Raw genomic sequence first — 19,946 nt, forward strand, 5'->3', positions numbered from 1 at the left:
GTCCCCAGTCCAGACCTCAGGTGTACATCCCTCCAAGCCCCCTTAGCCAGCCTCTAGTAAGGGCCAGTCTTCCTAGAAGCCATTCCCTGAGAGTGCTGAGAATGATTTTTTTTTCCATTTAATTTGAAGGAAAAAAAAATCATACTGAAGTGGATGCAGTACAGGCTAAAGCAGAGACATCAGATCAGATATCTGGTAGCTTTCATCAGGAAAACAGGGTTTCCCAGTCCTTTGGTCTACAGGAAGGAAAGCCTCCCTTCAAGTCATGTCCACTACATCAAGGCAGGGTCCGTGGACCATGCTCAGAGCCTGTGTGGCCCTGCAAGACACTTCAGAAACCAGTCTTCCCTTCCTTCAGCCCCAAACTCACCACCAATTCCGACACCCTGACCTATCACTAGTAAGATTTCAGATCCTTCCTGGCGTTGTTGTGAGGATGAAATGTTAATAATACATAGGAGAGAGTCACAAACTGTCAAGTGACACATTCAAATACAAGCACTGACACATTCAAATACAAGCATTCACATTCACACGTGTGTATACACATGTAAATATTCATACACAAATTTCAGTGTTGTGATTAACCAACCATTAGCTACAAAGGATGCATATTTTGTTATTATTTGCTTCCTATATTCTTAAAATTGCAGCTGTGACTAAGGGTCCTGAATTCTTGATTTAAGACATATTCTTTTAAAGACCTGTATTTAGTAGATGCTTCCTGTGGCCTCCAGGCAGGGTTTGAATAGACGGCACCCATCAACCCCTTCCTAATCCAGGGTTCCAAAGTTAGATTTAGTCTTACTGAGGTTCAAGGGCATGGAACCTCACTCTGCCTTCTTTGGGCAGCTTCCCGGAGGCAGACCCAGGACCCTAAACTGCCTCAGGTCTATCTCCAAAATGACTCTTTGAGGCTGCAGCCCACCCAAGGTCCCCAATTGTCTCTCACACACACTGCAGAAGATTCTAGAGACAGCCGCTGGAGAGAGGAGAATCTCTGAAAGCAGAAGGTTATGCTTCCTTTGGTTTCTGGATAGGGCCTAAGTATCCAGGAGTGTCCTCACACCCTTACCCTGCTTCCTCCCAAAAAGGAGAGCCTCCTGAGCCACCCAGATGGAGGGCAGTGAGCCAAGAGCTAGACTGTGGGGGTAGTGGATAGGTACTCCTGCCCCCAGCAGCAGGAAGCTGGTACCCAGCCCAGCCCAGAGGACAGAAGACCTGAGCTTCTCTCTGCTTCCCATGCCTGCAAAAAGAAGAGCTGTTTGTTATCCTTCAGGTTGGAGCACAAGCTACACCCCCCCCCCCCCCCATCTTCTGCTAGAACTGGAAGGCGGCAAAAGGGCCACAGGTGGTTTTGCCACTCACAGGGAAGGGAGGAGGCATCAGTTAACACTTTATGGTGCAGTAGCCAACTGAGACAGGCTGGAAAATAGCAGCAGATGGAGACAGCTGCCAAATTTGCCACCACTGAACTGAGGTTTTTCTGGGCACCTCGTAGCAATGTCCCAAGTCCTTAATACTAGGATACAAGGTAACCACCAGGCAGGCGGAAAACTCCTCAGTCTAAACACTCTGTGAATGCTTAATTCATTCTAGGTAGGTGCAGGACCCTAACTTACTAGCAAACTGATGTGCCAGAGACAAGCAAGCCTTTGAAAAAGATAACACATCAGCACATGATTATAAGGGAATATGCTATTAATCCAGCCTCTCCTTCAGCAAGTTGTTTGTTGTCATGCATTTTTTTTTTAAAGCATTCAACTCAACCACCAGAGAATCTAAGAAATGCTTTAAAAGAGAACTGTGGCATTAGCAACAATTGCCAAGGAAACTGGAAGACTAAGCACTCAGCTTGTGGCAGGTTAAGCAAAGAACGAATTAATTTCAGTACCCATTTAAAAACATACATTTTAAGTGATGCAAAATTAAATTAGGATAGAATTAAATTAAAAACTAATTTAATGAAAGATTAGCTCTTTCTTGTTAGCACTGATTACAGGATACACTTAATTATGCAAAAGGTTTTTAATAGATGCCTTGCAGCCATTTGTTCAATGTGCTGAGTTTAAAAGCAAGTTGGGCTAATAGCCTTCCACCCCCACAGTTCCCAAAACAGTTCAGTGTCATTACTGGTACATTCATTTCACAAAATTGGGAGCTGGAGAGGACCTTAGAGATCGACTTCCCCTCCCATTTTACAGATGGGAAAACTGAGGCCCCAGAGAAGCTAAATAAAATGTCCAAGGCCGTAACCAGCTAGTAGAAGGATCAGACCAAGAATTCAGGCCCCCTGACTCCCAAACCAACATCCCTTCTATACCATGTCAATTTTACTTCCTAGGAATAAGTACATTTCTAAGGTAGTTATTATTTTTAATTCTAGTATAATTAACAGTGTTAGTTTCAGGTGTACAATATACTGACTCAACAATTCCATACATCACCCAGTGTTCATAATTTCTAAGTAAATATTAGAACTTTTTTTTAAGTTCAGAAAAGTCTAATAGGGAAAATAAAGCCTTCTCAAACTGCCCAAATTCCTTTGGTTTCAGACTTGTTTTTTAAATTTTATATTTACATGAGACTTTTTGGAATTTAAGTATAGTATTCTATAAGTAAGCATTGGATAAAGTTATAGTTAAGGCAGATAAGCCCTTTTCAGTATGCTCAAACGTGGTATGGTAGGGCTGAGGGGTAGAGGGCAGAGGATCAGCCTGAGAGATTCTGAGAGGAGGGTACAGAGGTGACCAAGCGGCATGTGACCAGAAACGTGACACGTGACCAGAAACACAGCACGTAGTTCCTCCTCGCCCTCCCCCACCCCTGCTGTAACCACCTGGAATCCCCAAGGATGCAGTAACATTTTTTTTACCTGGTTTTCCTTGACTCACATCTATCACACTGCTTTAACCGAGGCTTCTCACAGCCTCTAGAAATACCAGGAGCTTTTTAGTGCTACTCATTGATTTCCCGTTTGTGGCAGGAATGACCTTACCTGCCCAAATGCCAAAGCCGCTCAGTGCCACCTGAGAACCTCTCTCCTCCACTCTCGAGGATTACTCTGGACCAGAGCCAGCTCCTTAAGTGGACTTTTCATGCAGCTTTTTGTATGGCTACTTCAGGAAAGAGCTTCTCTCAACATTTAATAGTAAGGGATAGAAGAACACTTGCACCCAAGCCACATTAATCCCACAGCCACACGCTCACCCTACGATGATCCCAGAGGTTACGTACGTTTTCAGAAAGACTTCGAAAGTGGCCCGGACTTTCTCTTTGGGATGACATCACCGGCGAGACTCAGTCACCCAATACTTTCGATCAGATCCCCCCACCTGTCTATGCTCCACATTCCATCCAGGAGGTCTGTGGACAGGACTAACCCGGGAGTGAAACCTCCGGCGGGAAAGGGAATGGCTCCAGGGTGAGACCTATGCCTGCACCTTCCCAAATGCCCGCACTCCCCAGCCGTAGCCAGGGCCTAAAGGACAAGGTATACAGACAAGGATTCCGGAAGCTGGTGCGAGCCAATGGGAACGCACGTTCTCCCGCGGGCCTCCCTCTGCGCCATCAGCCACGCATGCCCCGTGAAACCTTGGCGCATGCCCTGTGAAGCCACCGTGTTCTAGGCTGCCTCACCTCCTTCGGGAGCAGGCCAACCTCGCTCCCCTGCTGCAAAGACTAAAGGAGAAGTCCTGTGTGAATACGGTCTCCTTCACTGACGGAGGGCCAGGGGGACCAAGGCACAGAAGGGGGTTGGTGGTAAGGTGCAGGATTAGAGGAAGGAAAGCTGCCAGAGGCCTGGCACAGCTCAGCAACTGCCGTCACCCAAACACAGATGCCTCGCAAGCACCTTTCTAATCCCAATGGAAAAATCACTTTCAGCCCCAAAGAAGCCCCCAGGGCAATCCGAATTGAGTTTCCCCAGCAACTACTGATGGCACTTGCTAATGAAGTCCAGGACTGTGATTACTGTGTCACTGAACCTAAGAAAGCTGAGACAATAATGGGCTCGTCTTCATCAAGAAGCAGCTTTCAAATTGAAAAGCAAACAGCACCCAAATCCACATGCAAACTGCGCTTTTCCAATACATAACTGAGATTTAATAGTGCCCCAATGGTCCTCAGGGTTGGGATTTCCAAACTATGAGTCTGGAGATGAGGCCATTATTTAAAAATTTTAATTCTGTAGACCAAGGACAAAAAAAAAAAAAAAAAAAAATCAAACTTTGCTGTATTGTAATGCAGGCCATTTACATGCAACAGTAAAAACTTACCTCCGTAGAGGGGCATTCTCCTCAATATCTTCCAGGGTTTCCAAGGATGATCTCTGGGAAATGAGGCGACGTCTGCAGAGAGAGGGAAAAACCTAGGAGTTAAAACTGCATTGTAAAATGGATCACACATTTCTGTAAATCTGAAACTGTTCTAAAAAATAAAAAAAAAGACTGGACACGAGCTATCTTAAAGAGGCTGCCATGTTCCCAGCCTGCACCCTGAATGCCAAGCTCATCTTGCCTTGCTGAGTCCTGAGCATTCTCCCTGGTTAATAGGGCCGCTTTGTGGTGATCAGGGAAGGTGGTCCTTTTATGCTATGATTCCCTCAAAAAAGACAAGGTGCCTCTTACAGTATATAACTTGGATACTGTGTGCAGTTTTTCTAAAGCATTAGATAATACTGTTAAGTATTCAAATATCAGTTGTCTGAACCAGGTTAACTGATAAATACTAAATTTTAAAATCATGTTAAATAAAATCTGAAAATCATTAGGATGTGATGAAAAAAAAAAAAAGTTGTGATCTCTGGAAGACATTACTCCTTTGGGAGAGTTTCTCACACACCAGTAAGAATAGATATCAAGGCACGATTAGGCAAAATATGGACTCTTCCGGGCTGCTAAAGAATTGCAAACCATCTGCTAAAACCTCCTTAATCTAGTTTCTTTTGCCAGATTAAAATAAGAACAGGTCCTAGTTAACAGAATATCTGGTATAGGGACCAGGGTTGCATGGTGGCTGGTAACTTTACAATCAATCCATTTGAACAAAGACCATCATTTCATAATAAATGGTTTGGCTGAGGAGGGTGGATAGAAAAAATCCGATTGGGTCTTTACTTTGAAAAAAAGGGACTAAAATGAGAAGGATAAGCCTATTTTATAATACATTTGATAAAATTAGGTTAAGAACATGCAGTTATAACCATGTTCTAATTTGTCCTAAAGAACAAGAAATGAAACATGTTTTAACTTCTGTCTTGTGTGTACTTTTTCTGAACAACTACCTTTCGCTTTATGTTTTACTTTTAATAAGATAATCAGAAAGGTCATTTTTGCCAACTATTCAAGGGCTTCATCAATTTTTGAAGAACCTTTCTTAATCTTTCGGTATCAAATCCTTTCTAAAGCAGTCATCTAGAACAGTCTTTGCTCTTCAACAGTAAACGGGCATTCTCTCAGACCTTCATTTGTCCGTGTGGGAGCACCAAGAGTTCTATAACGCTACCTTCAGTGTCTTCCTGACACACTGGACCTTTTGCAAGATCTGCAGTGTCACTCTGCAATTGACTTACAGTAAATTTCCATTTCCATCATATTCCCAGATTTCTAACAGTCAGGCCAGATCTGAGGCAATGGTTGTGAGGAGACAATGGTCTTAACCTGAGAGGGTCCACAGGTGCTGAGGGGGATGGGAACTGATTTTATAGTTTATAAGTGGCCAATTCATTAGTAAGGGGGACTGTTGTGCGCAGCCCTATAACTGCAGGGACTCAGCTATCCCAGGGCCCCTGTGACAACACCTTGCAGCTGTGGTTTTGACATATCTGGACCCTCAGTTGCAGCACAGCACTTCTGGGTACTAAATCTGTTTGGTGCAGAGTCCCAGGCTGGTATAGGGCAGATGCCCAGTCAGTCATACCCCCCCCCCCCCACATCACAGTTCTTGGGGATTGGGCCCCCCGCATTCCCCATCCAGAGGCAGGTGGACTTCCACAAGGACCATGCACTCGGAGTCAGACAAACTCAGATTTCAGTCCTGGAGTTCAGGGGCTTTGGATATTTAGAAAAGTCCTTAATCTTTGAGCCTCAGTTTCCTCATCTACGAAATAGGAAAAGGAGAATAACTAAGAAACAGAGAGTCCCTGGCACAGGACAAAAAATGATCAGTAGCTACTTTTTTTTTTTTTTTTTTGGAGAAAGAGACAGTGCGAGTGGGGGAGAGACAGAGAGACAGGGAGACACAGAAACCGAAACAGGCTCTAGACTCCGAGCTGACAGCACAGAGCCTGACACGGGGCTTGAACTCGTGAACCCTGAGATCATGACCTGAGCCAAAGTTGGACACTCAACCAAAAGAACCACCCAGGCACCCCGCTACTGGGTTTTTCATGACACTCCAGTGCCCCCCACTGAGGCTGCACTCTGACCTGGCACCTCCCCCACCATTCCCTCACCCCAGCCCAACTGGCTAGGATTAGGCTGGCTGTCCTAGCTCTGGCCCCTCCTCCAACCCCAGTCAGTAGCCAGGGCACTCAAAATGCCTTGTGCCTGAGCCCACGCGCAGCACATGCTCCTTCAACACCTACCTATACCCTCTAAGCATAACTACGTGGCACCTTTGCTGATGCATTGGTCATCTATGAAATCAGCACCCCCAACCTTCTCACTTAACACCAGTATTCTCCTCCACAGCTAGAAGGGAGTCACTGAAATGTTTAGTCTGTTGATCTCTGGATAATGTTCTGACTTTTTAAATCAAAAGTCAAATATTAACTTAAGTATGCACTCCTAAATTGTCATTAGACCTAATTTATATCCACAGGCAGAAATAAAGCATAGGTTTCAGATCCTGGAAATCTCAACAAATTCTGTTACACTCTGAGCCTTCTTTTGTGGAACAGCATTTTCAGACGGCCACTAAATAGACATTTTCATGTTCTGCACAATCTACAACCAGGGTGGGTGACAGAGCAACCTCAAAGCCTCCTCCCCTCCTACAATTATCCTAACAGAGGTCCACTGAGAAGTTCTGGGGTTGGCTCCTTGGGGAGCAAAGATACAACCCAAGGCCCCAGCAAAGGCCAGGCTTGTGCATTTTCTCAACACACCCTGTGCTGACCCACACAAACTATGAGCCTGACCTGTGGGGAACACAGAGCAGACCCAGGCTGGACTCCTGTCCTCAAGGAGCTCATATTCAAGGGGGAATCCATGGAACAACTTCCAAGGAATTTCATTAATAACACCTCAATCTCCTCCAGCATTTGGGGCTGCCTCCCATGCTCTCCAAGAACAGCATGGCCAGCACTCCAGCTGCAAATGCCAAGTGAATCCCATGGTGAACACACGAGGCCCTTGCGGGCAACGGGGACCCCACAGGCTCTCATCCAACATTGAGACCAGGGTGTTCACCCTGGAAAGATAGGTCCGTTCACAAAAGCACACAATCTGATAATTTCCCTATCAAAAAGCTGCCTGCAGCTCTTCCTATACCAGAAAAGAAAGGTGCTTATTTGAAAAATAACCAAATTCAAATATATCTTTCCATACATTTATGAGGATTTTTAAAAAGTAATCTGTATGCCCAACATGGAGCTTGAATTCACAATCCCAAGATCAAGAGTCGCATGCTCTACTGACTGAGCCAGCCAGGTGCCCAGGATTTGTTTTTTAAAAGTCAATACATTTGATACTCTCTTCATGAGCTGAACAGGTATAGTTTCTTTCTCTCCCTCTCTCTCTCTCTCTCTCTCTCTCTCTCTCTCTCTCTCACTCACACACACACACACACACACACACACACACACACACACACACTCACTCACACACACAGGAATTTAAGGTCTGGATTCCTTAAAGGGGAAAAAAAAATCCCCAAACCCAGATACGCACTTGTTCCTCTAAGTTCAGTGGATGTGACTCTCTTCTTCATGAATGGGACCAAACAATCTGCACTTTACCCTTGAACACCACAGGACTGACTGTGCAGGTCCACTTACATGTGAATTTTCTTTGAAAAATACCAAACGGTACTGTAAGTGTATTTTCTCTTCCTTATGGTTGTAATATTTTCTTTTCTCTAGCTTCCTTTATTAGAATACAGTATATAATGCATATAGCATTCAAAATATGTGTTAGTCGACTATTTGTTATCAGTAAGGCTTCAGTCACCAATAGGCTATTAGTGGTTTGGGGGGAGTAAAAAATAACATGCAAATCTTCCACTGCACACAGGGGTGGGGGAAGGAGGGGTAGTGCCCCTAAACCCCCATGTTGTTTAGGGTCAACTGTTTGGTTTTTTTTTTGTTTTTTTTTTGTTTTTTGTTTTTTTAGAGAGAGAACAGATAAGGACAAGGGCAGAAGGCCAGGGGAGGAGGGAGTAGAAGGAGAGGGGGGCAGAGAAAGAGAGAAAGAGCAAGAAAGAGAAAGGGGGGGGAGAGAGAGAGAGAATATATGAGAATCTTAAGCAGGCTCTGCGCTGAGCATGGAACATAGGGCTCAATCCCATGACCCTGCGATCATGACCTGAGCAGAAATCAAGAGTTGACACTCAACCGACTGAGCCACCAGGCGCCCCTAGGGTCAACTGTATTCTTTGAGATGGACACACAGTCTGCAAAGAACATTATGGTCAAAGGCACCATGAAAACAAAAATGCAGTGCCTGCCCTTCCCACATAAAATAAGCCTTTGTTCACTGCCACGAGGGCATGTCCTGTGGTGTTAACCCAGCAGTGCTCATCTCTGCCCCTTGTTAGATCCTTTCAAGGTATGTAATAACCTCCCCCTTTGCTTTCTATCTCAGAAAGCCTGAAATGGAAGAGAAAGCTTAGGGAAGGTGGCCAAGCTTCACCAGGCACTTTTCACCCTGCAATCTGCCTCATAAACTAAGTCCATTACCATGCAAACTCCTCCTCATCAGGCACAGTTAACAAGCAGGGGTCTTCGCAGGTTTTAATGACCGAAAAAGAACACTTGGCCTTCTTAAGCAAGTAGACATTAAGTAAGAGCCCAAGCATTACGTGTGGACATGATCGAATGGGAAGAGTCCATGACTGGTCCTCAGGGCGAGTCGTCAGAACTCAAGGTTCCCTGCCCAGTCTGACGGTTATGATTTGGGGCCTTCCACACTGTCCCTTAACACTTTTGAGGCCAACGTGGCTCACATTCAACAACTGTACATGCCAGCCTCCCTAAAGTCCCCAGTATCTTTTGAACGCTGGACTCTGTCTAGATAAGGAAATGCTAATTCATGACAAGACTGCCTATCTGGATACACCTACCTGGACCAAATTAATGCACTTTATCATTAGGGCTGATGGTTCACCGCAGAGGAAGTCACTGTGAGCTCCTGGGACCCAGGGCTGGTTATAATAAATCCACTTACACTGAAAACTTAAGGAAAGGTCACTGGGAGAAGAGAAAAAAATCACACAGAAAAACAAGTGACTGGGCTAACAGGGGACTGGACAAGGGAAGACCCAGGGCCAGGATTCTAAAAGTGTCTTTTAGGCACCAAAATGTCAGCAGCTCCACTTTCAGGGCAAGAGCAATGACTACCCACACAAACTGATGGGTGGGGTAAGTGGGCCCAGCTGCCTGGCCATCCTCAAGGGCTTGGCCATACCTATTGCCGGCCCAGTCAGCAGTGATTCTGGGGACCCCAGGAGAGTAAGGGGCAAGGTGGGAGCTGTGCCCAGGGCATCTTCATCAGAGCTTCTGGAAAAAGGGCATCTCTTCTTAGCACAGTAAGCAGAGTGTCTCAGAGAGAGAGAGAGCGCTGATGTGGGCAGGGGGGCAACTGCCCAAAGAACCTCACCAGAGCTGGACTCTGGGCTCGCTGCTGTCCCTGCTGATCAGTGAGGCCAGGCAGGGTCATCCTGGGCCAGATGATCAAGGCCAATCCCCCTATGGGGTGACCTGAAGAAGCAGCTTGGCCCAAAAGCCAACATCAGGCAGAGGGCACCACAGGGGACAGCATGTGACACTGACAGGACCAGCATTTGACAAGGAAAGTGGCCCCTGGCCTTAGGCTCAGTGTCAAATGAGGAGTAAGGCTGGATCAATGCTCTCTCCCTTGACTGCCCACCAGAACCCAGGGGCCCATTAAAAATCTGAGATCAAAACATGAGCTTTGAGAGCAAGAAGGGACATACGCCATCTGGGCCAACCAATGCTATCCTAACAAAAAGGCAATTTCCTCTGTGGCTCCAGTTTTCCCCCATGTAAGGAGCCCCCTTCCTGGCTATAAGATGGGCCACTGGCAGGCACAGTTATGTCTTCACACGTGTGAAGAAGTGAGGGCATCACGGATACTTGCTACACAGCTAATGGGCAAGCTGAGGTCATGGCTACCTCAAATCCATTCAGACAGTTATTATGACCCAAAAAAGGAAAAACACAACAACCATAAAAATAACCTATTAACATGGTTACAAGACATGTGCACACTTGTAATTTATTTGCTTTGGTACCTATGTCTCTATCTCTCTCCCTCAGACAAAACTGAACCACACTAGACAATGGGCTGGCTTAGGGAAGGGACCACTTTTGTGGCCTAGGGATGGAGCATGTTCAGCAAACAGCAGGTACTCAGTTCAGGCTGGCTGAACGCAACGATGAACTCCATCAACAGGCAGGTGGGTTCTTATGGACTTTTCCCAGAAAGCACCTGACCTTCCACTCAATGCTTTTCTATGCACAGCTATTGGTAGGCTCTTCCTATTCAATATATGAATTCCCAGGCTGGTCAACAGAAGCCAGAAGTCACCCTCAGGCAGCTTCCCAATGCCTCACTGCAACAGGAAGTAGAGGGAGACAGCAGACGCTCATCTAGTGGGACAGTGGGAAGGGAGAAGGGACAGCTGGGCAGTTGGCAGGTACAAGACGTGATGTTTAAAATGAGTTTCTTCTGTTTGAGCTTATTAAACATTCGTTTTCCCAAGTGGAATTTGTACTGCTTTTGTGACTATAAAAGTAATATATCTCACTGTAAAAAAAAAAAAAAAAAATCAAATCAGGAAATGTATGAAGTAGAAACTAAGAAATGAAAAGCAAACCCCAAGGGCCAGAGGACACTCTTTATAAGTCTGGTGTATGTGGGGGCGCCTGGTGGCTCAGTCAGTTAAGCATCCGACTTTGGCTCAGGTCTTGATCTCACAGTTCGTGAGTTCAAGCCCCGCGTCGGGCTCTGTGCTGACAGGTCAGAGCCTGAAGCCTGATTCGCATTCTGTGCCTCCCTCTCTCTCTGCCTCTCCCCCACTCACTCTCTCTCTCTCTCTCAAAAATAAACAAGCATTAAAAAAACAAAAACAAAAAAACCCAAGAGTCTGGTGTATATCCTCTCAGGCTCTTTGCTAGTTCCACATCTAATTATAAATGTAAATATAAAGATTTGTCAATGATTGAAACCATGGAAAGGAAAAGCAAGGGGTGGAAAGGAAAAGCAAGGGCAGTGGGAACAGCACTCCGCCTTGGGATAAAGCTGCAATCTGTCTCCATCACTGGGGACACTTGCAGCATCTGAGCAGGATAGAAGAATGGGAGCCAATAGGGAATCCAGGATTCTCTCCCAGGCTGGGCAGCCATCCCCAGGGCTGGGTACCCTGTTCTCTGGCTATGGACCAGCAAGCAAGAAAGGCGGTCAGCAGAGATGGGAGGAGGGGGATCAAGGACCACCAGCGGAAGCAAGAAGCAGGGCTCCAACCTCACCTCGAGGCCTGATCCCGATGTCCACAGGTTCACAATGTCAACCTGTGGGTGTGGGAGCAGTGGTCTGAGACATTTCTGGGGTCTCAGAAAACTCTGAAGACTATCAGGATACAGACCCCCTTCCCCAGGTAAAGCTGGTGGTACCCGGCTGCGGGCAAGGAGACAGGGCTGGATATGAAGTCCCACTTCAACCAAGAGACTATGGGAGCCTTCATCTCCTAGTCTCCTTTTCAGACTTAGAGTTCAAAGCTTCCAAGGGGCCCAATTAGGGCCCAGCAAGAAAAGACAGGGAGCCCACTAGCCTAGAAACTAGCTGACCTTTTTAGCAGATACAAAATCTCTGTAAAATGTCCTGAAATCCGACCCTGTTTTCTTGTATCTCCACATCACAGACATATTCTTTTGTTCTAAAAATAGCACTCAGCTCATGCAGAAAAGGTGTTCTTGGAAAGCAGAGTCTAAATCTATAATTGGTAAACTTATTTACTATGGGAGCCTACTACTTAAAGGAACCCTAGGGAGAAGAACCTCCATATATCCAAGAATTACACTTTCATTGATATCTTTTGTGAAAATGCTGGCTTTCACACAGTAGGCTCTCTGAAAGCCAAGTGCACCTCTAACATGCACTCCCTTCATTTCTCTAACATAGCTCTGAGTTGTTAACACCACGACATCATGAGCTTACTCTCTAGATTCAGCAACTAAGTTATGATAATTTCGTTCATGATTTGGCAAATGTCAAAGTCAAGATTCCAGATGCTCCTTTAGCAGAAGTCAAATTAGAGTGTGCTCAGTGAAGAAGCAAACTTCTTCTCCACCAATACATGTGTTCACAGATGAAGAAAGAAAAGTCAGCTGTCACCTCTTTTTTTTTTTTTTTTTTTTTAACGTTTACTTATTTTTGGGACAGAGAGAGACAGAGCATGAACGGGGGAAGGGCAGAGAGAGAGGGAGACACAGAATCAGAAGCAGGCTCCAGGCTCTGAGCCATCAGCCCAGAGCCCGACGCGGGGCTCAAACTCACGAACCACGAGATCGTGACCTGAGCCGAAGTCGGACACTTAACTGACTGAGCCACCCAGGCGCCCCAGCTGTCACCTCTTAAAAGAAGCTACATCCATAGTCTTAGAGCAAAATTGGCCTTAGCTTTAGCACAAAGACATGTTTCTTAGAGCCATGCTTAATTCTGCTTTCCATGGATCTAAAGCATTGTCCAGCAGCAAAGGTGGTGATGGACTCAGCATGGCCCTTACGTGCTCACCTGGCAACGGCTGCCTGTCAGACTGTGGAGGAAATCCCAGAGGAGAGCCACGAAATCTGCCATCACGGTGGCAGACTAGCTGGGCCCGGACACCAGGCTGGGGTGATCCACCAACACCCTACTGGGCCAGTCAGTCCTTGCAATGCCTGTGAGCAAAAGGCACACAGTTGGCTTGCCTGTGCAAGGAAAAACCTCCTTTGCCCATAACAGCTTGTGTGCCTAAAGCCAAATCCATACCCCATACCTGGGATACAGACAGAAACATGCAACCCCCCTCCCCCCGGCAGATCATGAAAGTCTTCCTTGCAAAAGAAGGAAAACAGATTATCTTAAGAAAAGGAAGAATGGAAACAGACTTTCAAAGTGGCTATGTTTTAAAGCTTGGAGCTGATGAATCAGGCAAAAATCAGATTTTAAAATCCATCCACTAAGTGTTGCAATCAGCTTGTTCAAATAAGATCTGTTTCTACGTTTTTATACGCAGGTCAAGAAAGCAACTTTAAATGTTTCCAGAGAATACAAAGGCACTGGGCTTGCCTGAGTTTACTTTCGCTTCAAAGCTCTCATCAAACTCAACAAATCCTGGAAAACCAAGGTGTGAGGTCATCTTGGTATTTAGGGCTGTTCGGAGACAGACCTGTTGGCAGGATTTAGTAACCGGCCAGGTATTCACTCCTCAGAGGCCTGGGTCCACCCTGCCCACCACCACCCTAATCTTACAAAACACCCTTTCCATCATGTCATTCCCCAGTATGAAGATCCACGATGATTCCCTCTGGGGACAAGTTCAAACTGCCCTGACAAAGACAGTAGACAGGGAGGTCAGAAGACAGCAGTCTGACACAGCACACTGGCTACCGAAGGCACTGGTCCAATCTCCTGGGACATCCTCCAGGTATCAGGAAATAAAAGGGCCGGCCAGGGCCACAGGCTCAGTGACAGTGCTGCATCCTAATCTGGGCCCAGCCCCATCCTGGAGGGAAGGGAGGGGCCTTGCCCTGCAGCTGGAGGGAACAAGGCGGCCAAATGTGCAAAAGCAAAAACCAAAAGCAGACTTATAGGTTGAAAAGAAAAAAAAAAATTAGGATCCAGAGAGGTTTGGGGTTTGTGTGGCTGAGAGATAAGTGATGCTGTCCTTGCTACGAAACATGCTGGATACCAATGAGGGGGTGGTGGGGAGACAAGAGGGGACCAAGCCCCGACAGGTTGAGGGTGGGAAAGAGACACGAGCAATGGGAAACGACTCAAAAATAAAAGGGTTGGCTTCAGCCTGGAAGAAAAGAGCTCTGTCAATCTAATATAACCAGTGCAAGAAGCACAGTGCCAACTCACATATGTTCTGGATAGCCTTCAGAATTCAAGCCCTCAAATCCAGGTGTTCTCTGCAGAAGGGATTCCCTGAGCCAGGTGGGAAGGGTGACTGGGAATCCAGCACCCGGTCCAGAGTTTAAGGCCAGCACAGACTAGGTACAGAGTACGGGGGAGACAAGGGAGGGCATGAGTGAGCTCAAAGGAGAACCGAGATTTAACTGGGAAGACACAACCAGACTATTGTGGGAGAGTCAAAAGGTAAACTCAGAGTGGATTTCTCAGACACATGCCTTACCAGGGCTGAACAGGATGGGCCACCAGGTAAGTAAGCACAAGATATAGAGGGATCCTCTGAAGCAAAGTCAGGGAAGAACCTATAAAAGGAGCCAGGAAACAGGCCCCTGATAAGATGGACAGGGTTGGTTCCAGGAGGAGCTGGACCAAATGGGTGGGGCTGGGGTTGGCACCACATAAGTGTGTGTGCAAGCACACTCGTGCAGCATTTCCTTCTGACACCAGAAGAACAGACAAGGTGCAGGTACACTGCAGGGCTTCGGATGGGAGAGGAGGGTGCAGATGCAGAGGCTGGGGTTGTTTCCTCAGAAAGAGGCTGACTGTAACCGTTTCCTGAGCCTTCTGAAGGCCCACGAGCACCGAATCGCGTCTGATGGACGCGTGGCCTCCACTCATCTCAAGCCTCTTCAGGAAGCGTGTTTCATCCCAGACCCTCTTCTCTGCACTCAGGACGGGGCCTTCTCTTAAATACTCCACGCTGACAATGGCCTGGGCATGGGTGACCGCACCTTTCTTTCCCAATCACTAGGAGGACTTACTGGTCCCTTTGCAAGAATGCCTATGCAGGCGAAAGACTTTCTAAGCCAGATACATACATATTTTCCATTCAAAAGCAAAATAAGGGCTCTCTACGCCCAGCTCTGTGGGGTCTGCCGCACAAAGGCTGGGGTGCACACACTCCGGGAGAAAGCCCAACTCTGCCGACAGGTGCACTCTTCTCCCAGGCGCCCCAGTTCCGGAAAGGTGAGAGGTCAACGGGAGCTAACTTAATTAGAATCAGCAGGAAGTCAGGCAGGCTGGTTACTTCCACATCAGTATTTAAGAAGACCTTTAGGAGGCTGCCTTCCAGCATAATCGCTCCCCTGAGTTTCTCCCTTGGTTTCCAGCTTGACCTTTCCCTGTTCCAAAGGGCCTTCAGTAGAAATGGATTTTGACAGCTCAGAAACAGCATGCAATTATTTATAGCAAATTCAGGATTGATGGGGTTTCATCAATCTTTATTTTCTAGTTTTTCAGATTAACCTCGGCCCACGCTCAATAGCAGTTTATGGAAACAAAGATTGATGCTTCCTTGTCCACCCGGCCCCAAAGCAATTACGTCCTTTTTCCTAACAAGGGGCCCAAGTGATCTCATTCCTTTCTGGAAGGCTTTTTAAAAATGCCTGCTCCTCCTTCACCACGACGTTAACTCCCTTTATGGAAGCTGAGAGGAACCGGGGACTTCCGAATTGGCCTCATAACAGGTTTATGGGGCAAGGAATGCCTCAAGGGTGACCAAATCTTAGTTCAACAGAAAACTCAGAATGTGCTTCACCTGCTCTTCATCCTTCCCAATCCTACAGGTGCGGAACCACCTGCTCTGTGAAGCTGCCCCTGACTGTTTCGGAATTCCTACATTTGGTATCTTTACCGTATTAGGAAATACTCCTATCTAGACACTTGTAGAATGATTTCATTCTTATTTTACACCCTGTATCTCCAGACTGCCAGTACCCTGAAGACACATAACTAGGTCTTCCCTTCTTTGAAACCCCTTTAATAACTACGTTACTTTGTCATAGTAAGTACTCAATAAATGCTTAAGTACATCAGGGGCAACTGTTTGCAGCTACAGGTGGCCCACGCGAGGTGACGATGGATCTTAACTGCTCCTGGGAGTCAGATTAACATCACTCTGGGGGACTTTCCCGAGACCCTTGGCAAGCCAACAGAAGCCAAAGCCATAATGGGAATGAGGTCCAAAACCAAAGCTGAGACCTCAGAGTTTGTCAGATCACTGAGGTTCAAACCTTTGAGCAGCACATTTTTTTCAAACTGATCTATGTCAAATCCCAAAATATAAAACAAATTATAAATTTTATAAATTGACCATATAAAATGTACTTATAACTCAACCACTATTAGAGCTATTTTGATGTACAAACAATATGAAACCAGGAATTATGGATGACATTTCTACTCTTAAGATCAATCTTAGCATCTAATTTGCTTCTTTGGCCTTGGTTGTACAGTACAGAGATAATCTCAATTGACACAGATAAGTATGTGCCTATGGTAACCATTTCTAAAAAATCTCAGGACCCAATTCAATTAAAAAGATGTGGCAGGTGAAGCTTAGTTACAAAAAAAATCAACTTACTCTGGCAGCAGCAATTAATGCATAATTAATGTACAGATGGTCACCCGTGTGATAGGGTTGTAGAACACTATTTATGTTTTACTGCAATTTTTTTAATGTTTTATTATTTTTGAGAGAGAGAGAGAGCACGAGCGGGGAAGGGGCAGAGAGAGAGGAAGACATGGAATCCGAAGCAGGCTCCAGGCTCTGAGCTGTCAGCACAGAGTCTGATACAGGGCTCAAACCCACGAACTGTGAGATCATGACCTGAGCCAAAATCAGACACTTAACCAAGCGAGCCACCCAGGTGCTCTTACTGCAATTTTTAAAAACATTTTATATACAACTACTTATATTATACATTATGCATATATTAAATATATATTATATACAACTATATATATACATGCACTGTTTGTACATCTTTTATTGTGTATGTATATATTATACAACGTAAATTATACCTCAAAATGTTAAACACAGAATTACCCCATGTAAGTGGCAATTCCATTCCTAGATGTAATCCAAGAGAAACGAAAGCATACCCATGCAAAAAACTTGCACGTGAATGTTCAAAGCAGCATGATTTACAACAGCCAAGATGTGAAAACTACCCAAACGTCCAACAACGGATGAGTAAGATGCAATATTACGCAGCCATAAAAAGGAATGAAGAACTGGAGCACCTGGGTGGCTCGGTCAGTTGAGCATCTGACTCCTGGTTTCGGCTCAGGTTGTGATTCCAGGGTCATGGGATCGAGCCCCATGTTTGTCTCCATGCTCAGGGTGGAGCCTGCTTAAGATTCTCTCTCTCTCTCTCTCTCTCTCTCTCTCTCTCTCTCTCTCCCCCTCTCTCTCTCTCTCTCTCTCTCTCCCCCCCCCCCATTGCCCCTCTCCCCAGCTCTCTCTCTCTCCCTCTAAAATAAACTTAAAAATTTTTTTAAATAAAAAAAATAGAAAGGAATGAAGTACTGACACATGCTACAAAATGGATGGACCTTGAAAACATGATGCTAAGTGAAAGAAGACACAAGAGACCACGTATTGTGGGATTCCAATTATATGAACTGCCCAGAACAGGCAAATCTGTACAGACAGTACATTAGTGGTTGTCTAGGCTGGGTGTGGGAAGTAGGGGGAATTGGGAGTGGCTGCTAATGGCCACAGGGTTTCTTTTTGGGGGTGATGAAAATGTTCTAAAATTATACAATGGTGGGCACCTGGGTGGCTCAGTCAGCGAAGTGTCCGACTTTGGCTCAGTTAATGATCTCACAGTTTGTGGGTTCAAGTTCCGCGTCGGGCTCTGTGCTGACAGCTCAGAGCCTGGAGCCTGCTTCAGATTCTGTGTCTCCCTCTCTCTCTGCCCCTCCCCTGCTCATGCTCTGTCAAAAATAAACAAACATTAAAAATTTTTTTTAATTACACAAGGGTGATAGTTGCACAACGTAGTGAATATGCTAAACCCACCGAACTTTAAATGGATGGTGGTGTGAATTGCAACTTAATCACGCTGTTAAAATACTTACATATGATATATAAATGTTAAGATATGTAAGCTATCTAGGTAGAAAAATATGATTGGGGGAAAATAAATCAACTGCTTATGGAGCTGCTAGGGCTCTTGCTGAGATCCTTGAAGCTCTAGGGAACACAATGTTGAAAACTATTGATCTGGTTCAATTTCTCTCAACCAGGGCTACGGAGATAGAGAGCTTGATGGACCGCCCAGGCCAGAGCCAGACGGTAGGAGAGCCAGGGTGCAGACTACCTCACCCACCTCACTACAGGGCTGGTCCCTTTCCTTTTTAAATGGGGGTTGAACTGCTCCTTTTGGTTTGTGTCCGGCCCACAGCAACAGGCAGCGGGTGGGAAGGGAAGGTGGGCCCAGGCTGACCTGCTTCACCCACCACCTGCTGACTGCCCACCCCCCTCTTTCTCCCTGCAGGCCAAACAGGCAACCTCCCTGATGTACACATCAAAGTGTTGTTTGTTTGGAGCTCTGAGACTTCAATTTCCCTAACTTCTCATTTCCCTAGCCTCTAAAGGAAGCCATGCTTGCAAAGGACCCCCTTTTTATTAAAGGCTGATCCTGTTTTCTAGGAGAACCAGAGAGCACTTTCAGGCATCCAAGAAGCAAGTCGGAAGACAATACCCGCTCTAAGGTCCCTCTGTGTTCCTGTCAGCATCTGGGGAGGTAGTTTAATTTTTTAACAGCTCTTTCGGAGCCCTTTGAAAATATATTATTAGCACATCTGCCTCATCGTATAGGTAATTAGCAACCACAGTTCTAATTACCAGGCTGTTCAGGAAAGGTTTCCAAAGTGAATTTGTGGCACAAGAGCTGTGCCTAAAACCACATGAATATTCACTTAGATGTAACTGGGTTCAACAGCAGTGGAATTGCATTCTTTGCAAGAGCCTGTCCCAGGGGTCTGAATGGCCCCTCATCGGCAGGGCTTCCGTGTGATACCGCGTGGTTATTGTGGAAAATAAAATATTCGTAACAACCTGGAAGGTGGGGGATACATTGTTTGCAACCAATGTTTTCAGAAAGCAGTGGGCTAAAATAAATGCAATCAGCTACCATTTTATTTCCCTAAGGATGTTCAGTGGTGTCATTCTTTAGCACAAGATCCTTAAACCTGGGTGCCTGACCTCCTAGGGGTTCTGTGCACTTTTAAAACCAGAGGTGAAGTGTGTATGTACATATGCCCATTTTCCACTCTTTTCTAAAAGAAAGTCTACGTGATCCCAAGAAAGATTAGAGACCACTGTTCTCAAGCAAAGGCTGGTGCTAATGGGGTGGCAGGGGAAACAGGCAGGGCTCCAGATCCAGCCGTCTCTATTATATGAATCTAAGCAAGATGGCATTGTTGGCATTTTTAGTGTCACCATCACATACACACAAGTGTTCACAGTCCTAGGTGTCAGGGACAAAGAAGAGTGAAGAACCTTGGTCCCTGTTCTGGGTGGCTCCTGACATAGTATGGAGACAGGGGAAACATAGCTCTAAAACTTCCAGATTACTCTCACAGGCCAGAGCTTGGAATGCAGGTGAGCTCTGAGCTGTGCCCATTTGGCAGGGACACAAGGCCAATGGAATCATGGGGAACCAGAAGTCCAGGGAAGGCACGTGTGGTGGGTGGAGGTCTGGTGGGGGCCAGCCCCAGGTGGCTGGGGTTCCAGGGAGTGGCAGAAACTGAGGGATGACATCAGACTAGAAGTGAGAGGGCCTGGGTGGCTCAGTT

The 19,946-nt window shown here is 46.1% G+C and overlaps 1 protein-coding gene across 4 annotated transcripts in view; it reads right to left on the bottom strand.

The window, feature by feature from the left end:
• Positions 1-19,946, bottom strand: part of CABLES1 (Cdk5 and Abl enzyme substrate 1) — a 128,754-nt gene that overhangs the window by 61,685 nt on the left and 47,123 nt on the right. For 3 of the 4 annotated variants that reach the window (XM_058692520.1, XM_058692519.1, XM_058692518.1), the window contains exon 2: positions 4,278-4,349. Coding sequence is in view for 2 of the 4 variants with exons in the window: in XM_058692519.1 (XP_058548502.1) it covers positions 4,278-4,349 (72 nt within the window). In the remaining 2 variants the exon portion in view is untranslated. Of the gene's footprint in view, positions 1-3,237; positions 3,475-4,277; positions 4,350-19,946 lie in introns of those variants that run through there. The other variant, XM_058692521.1, reaches the window with a different exon arrangement.

Source organism: Neofelis nebulosa, chromosome 11 (assembly GCF_028018385.1).
Source record: "Neofelis nebulosa isolate mNeoNeb1 chromosome 11, mNeoNeb1.pri, whole genome shotgun sequence".
NCBI classification, from domain to species: domain Eukaryota; kingdom Metazoa; phylum Chordata; class Mammalia; order Carnivora; family Felidae; genus Neofelis; species Neofelis nebulosa.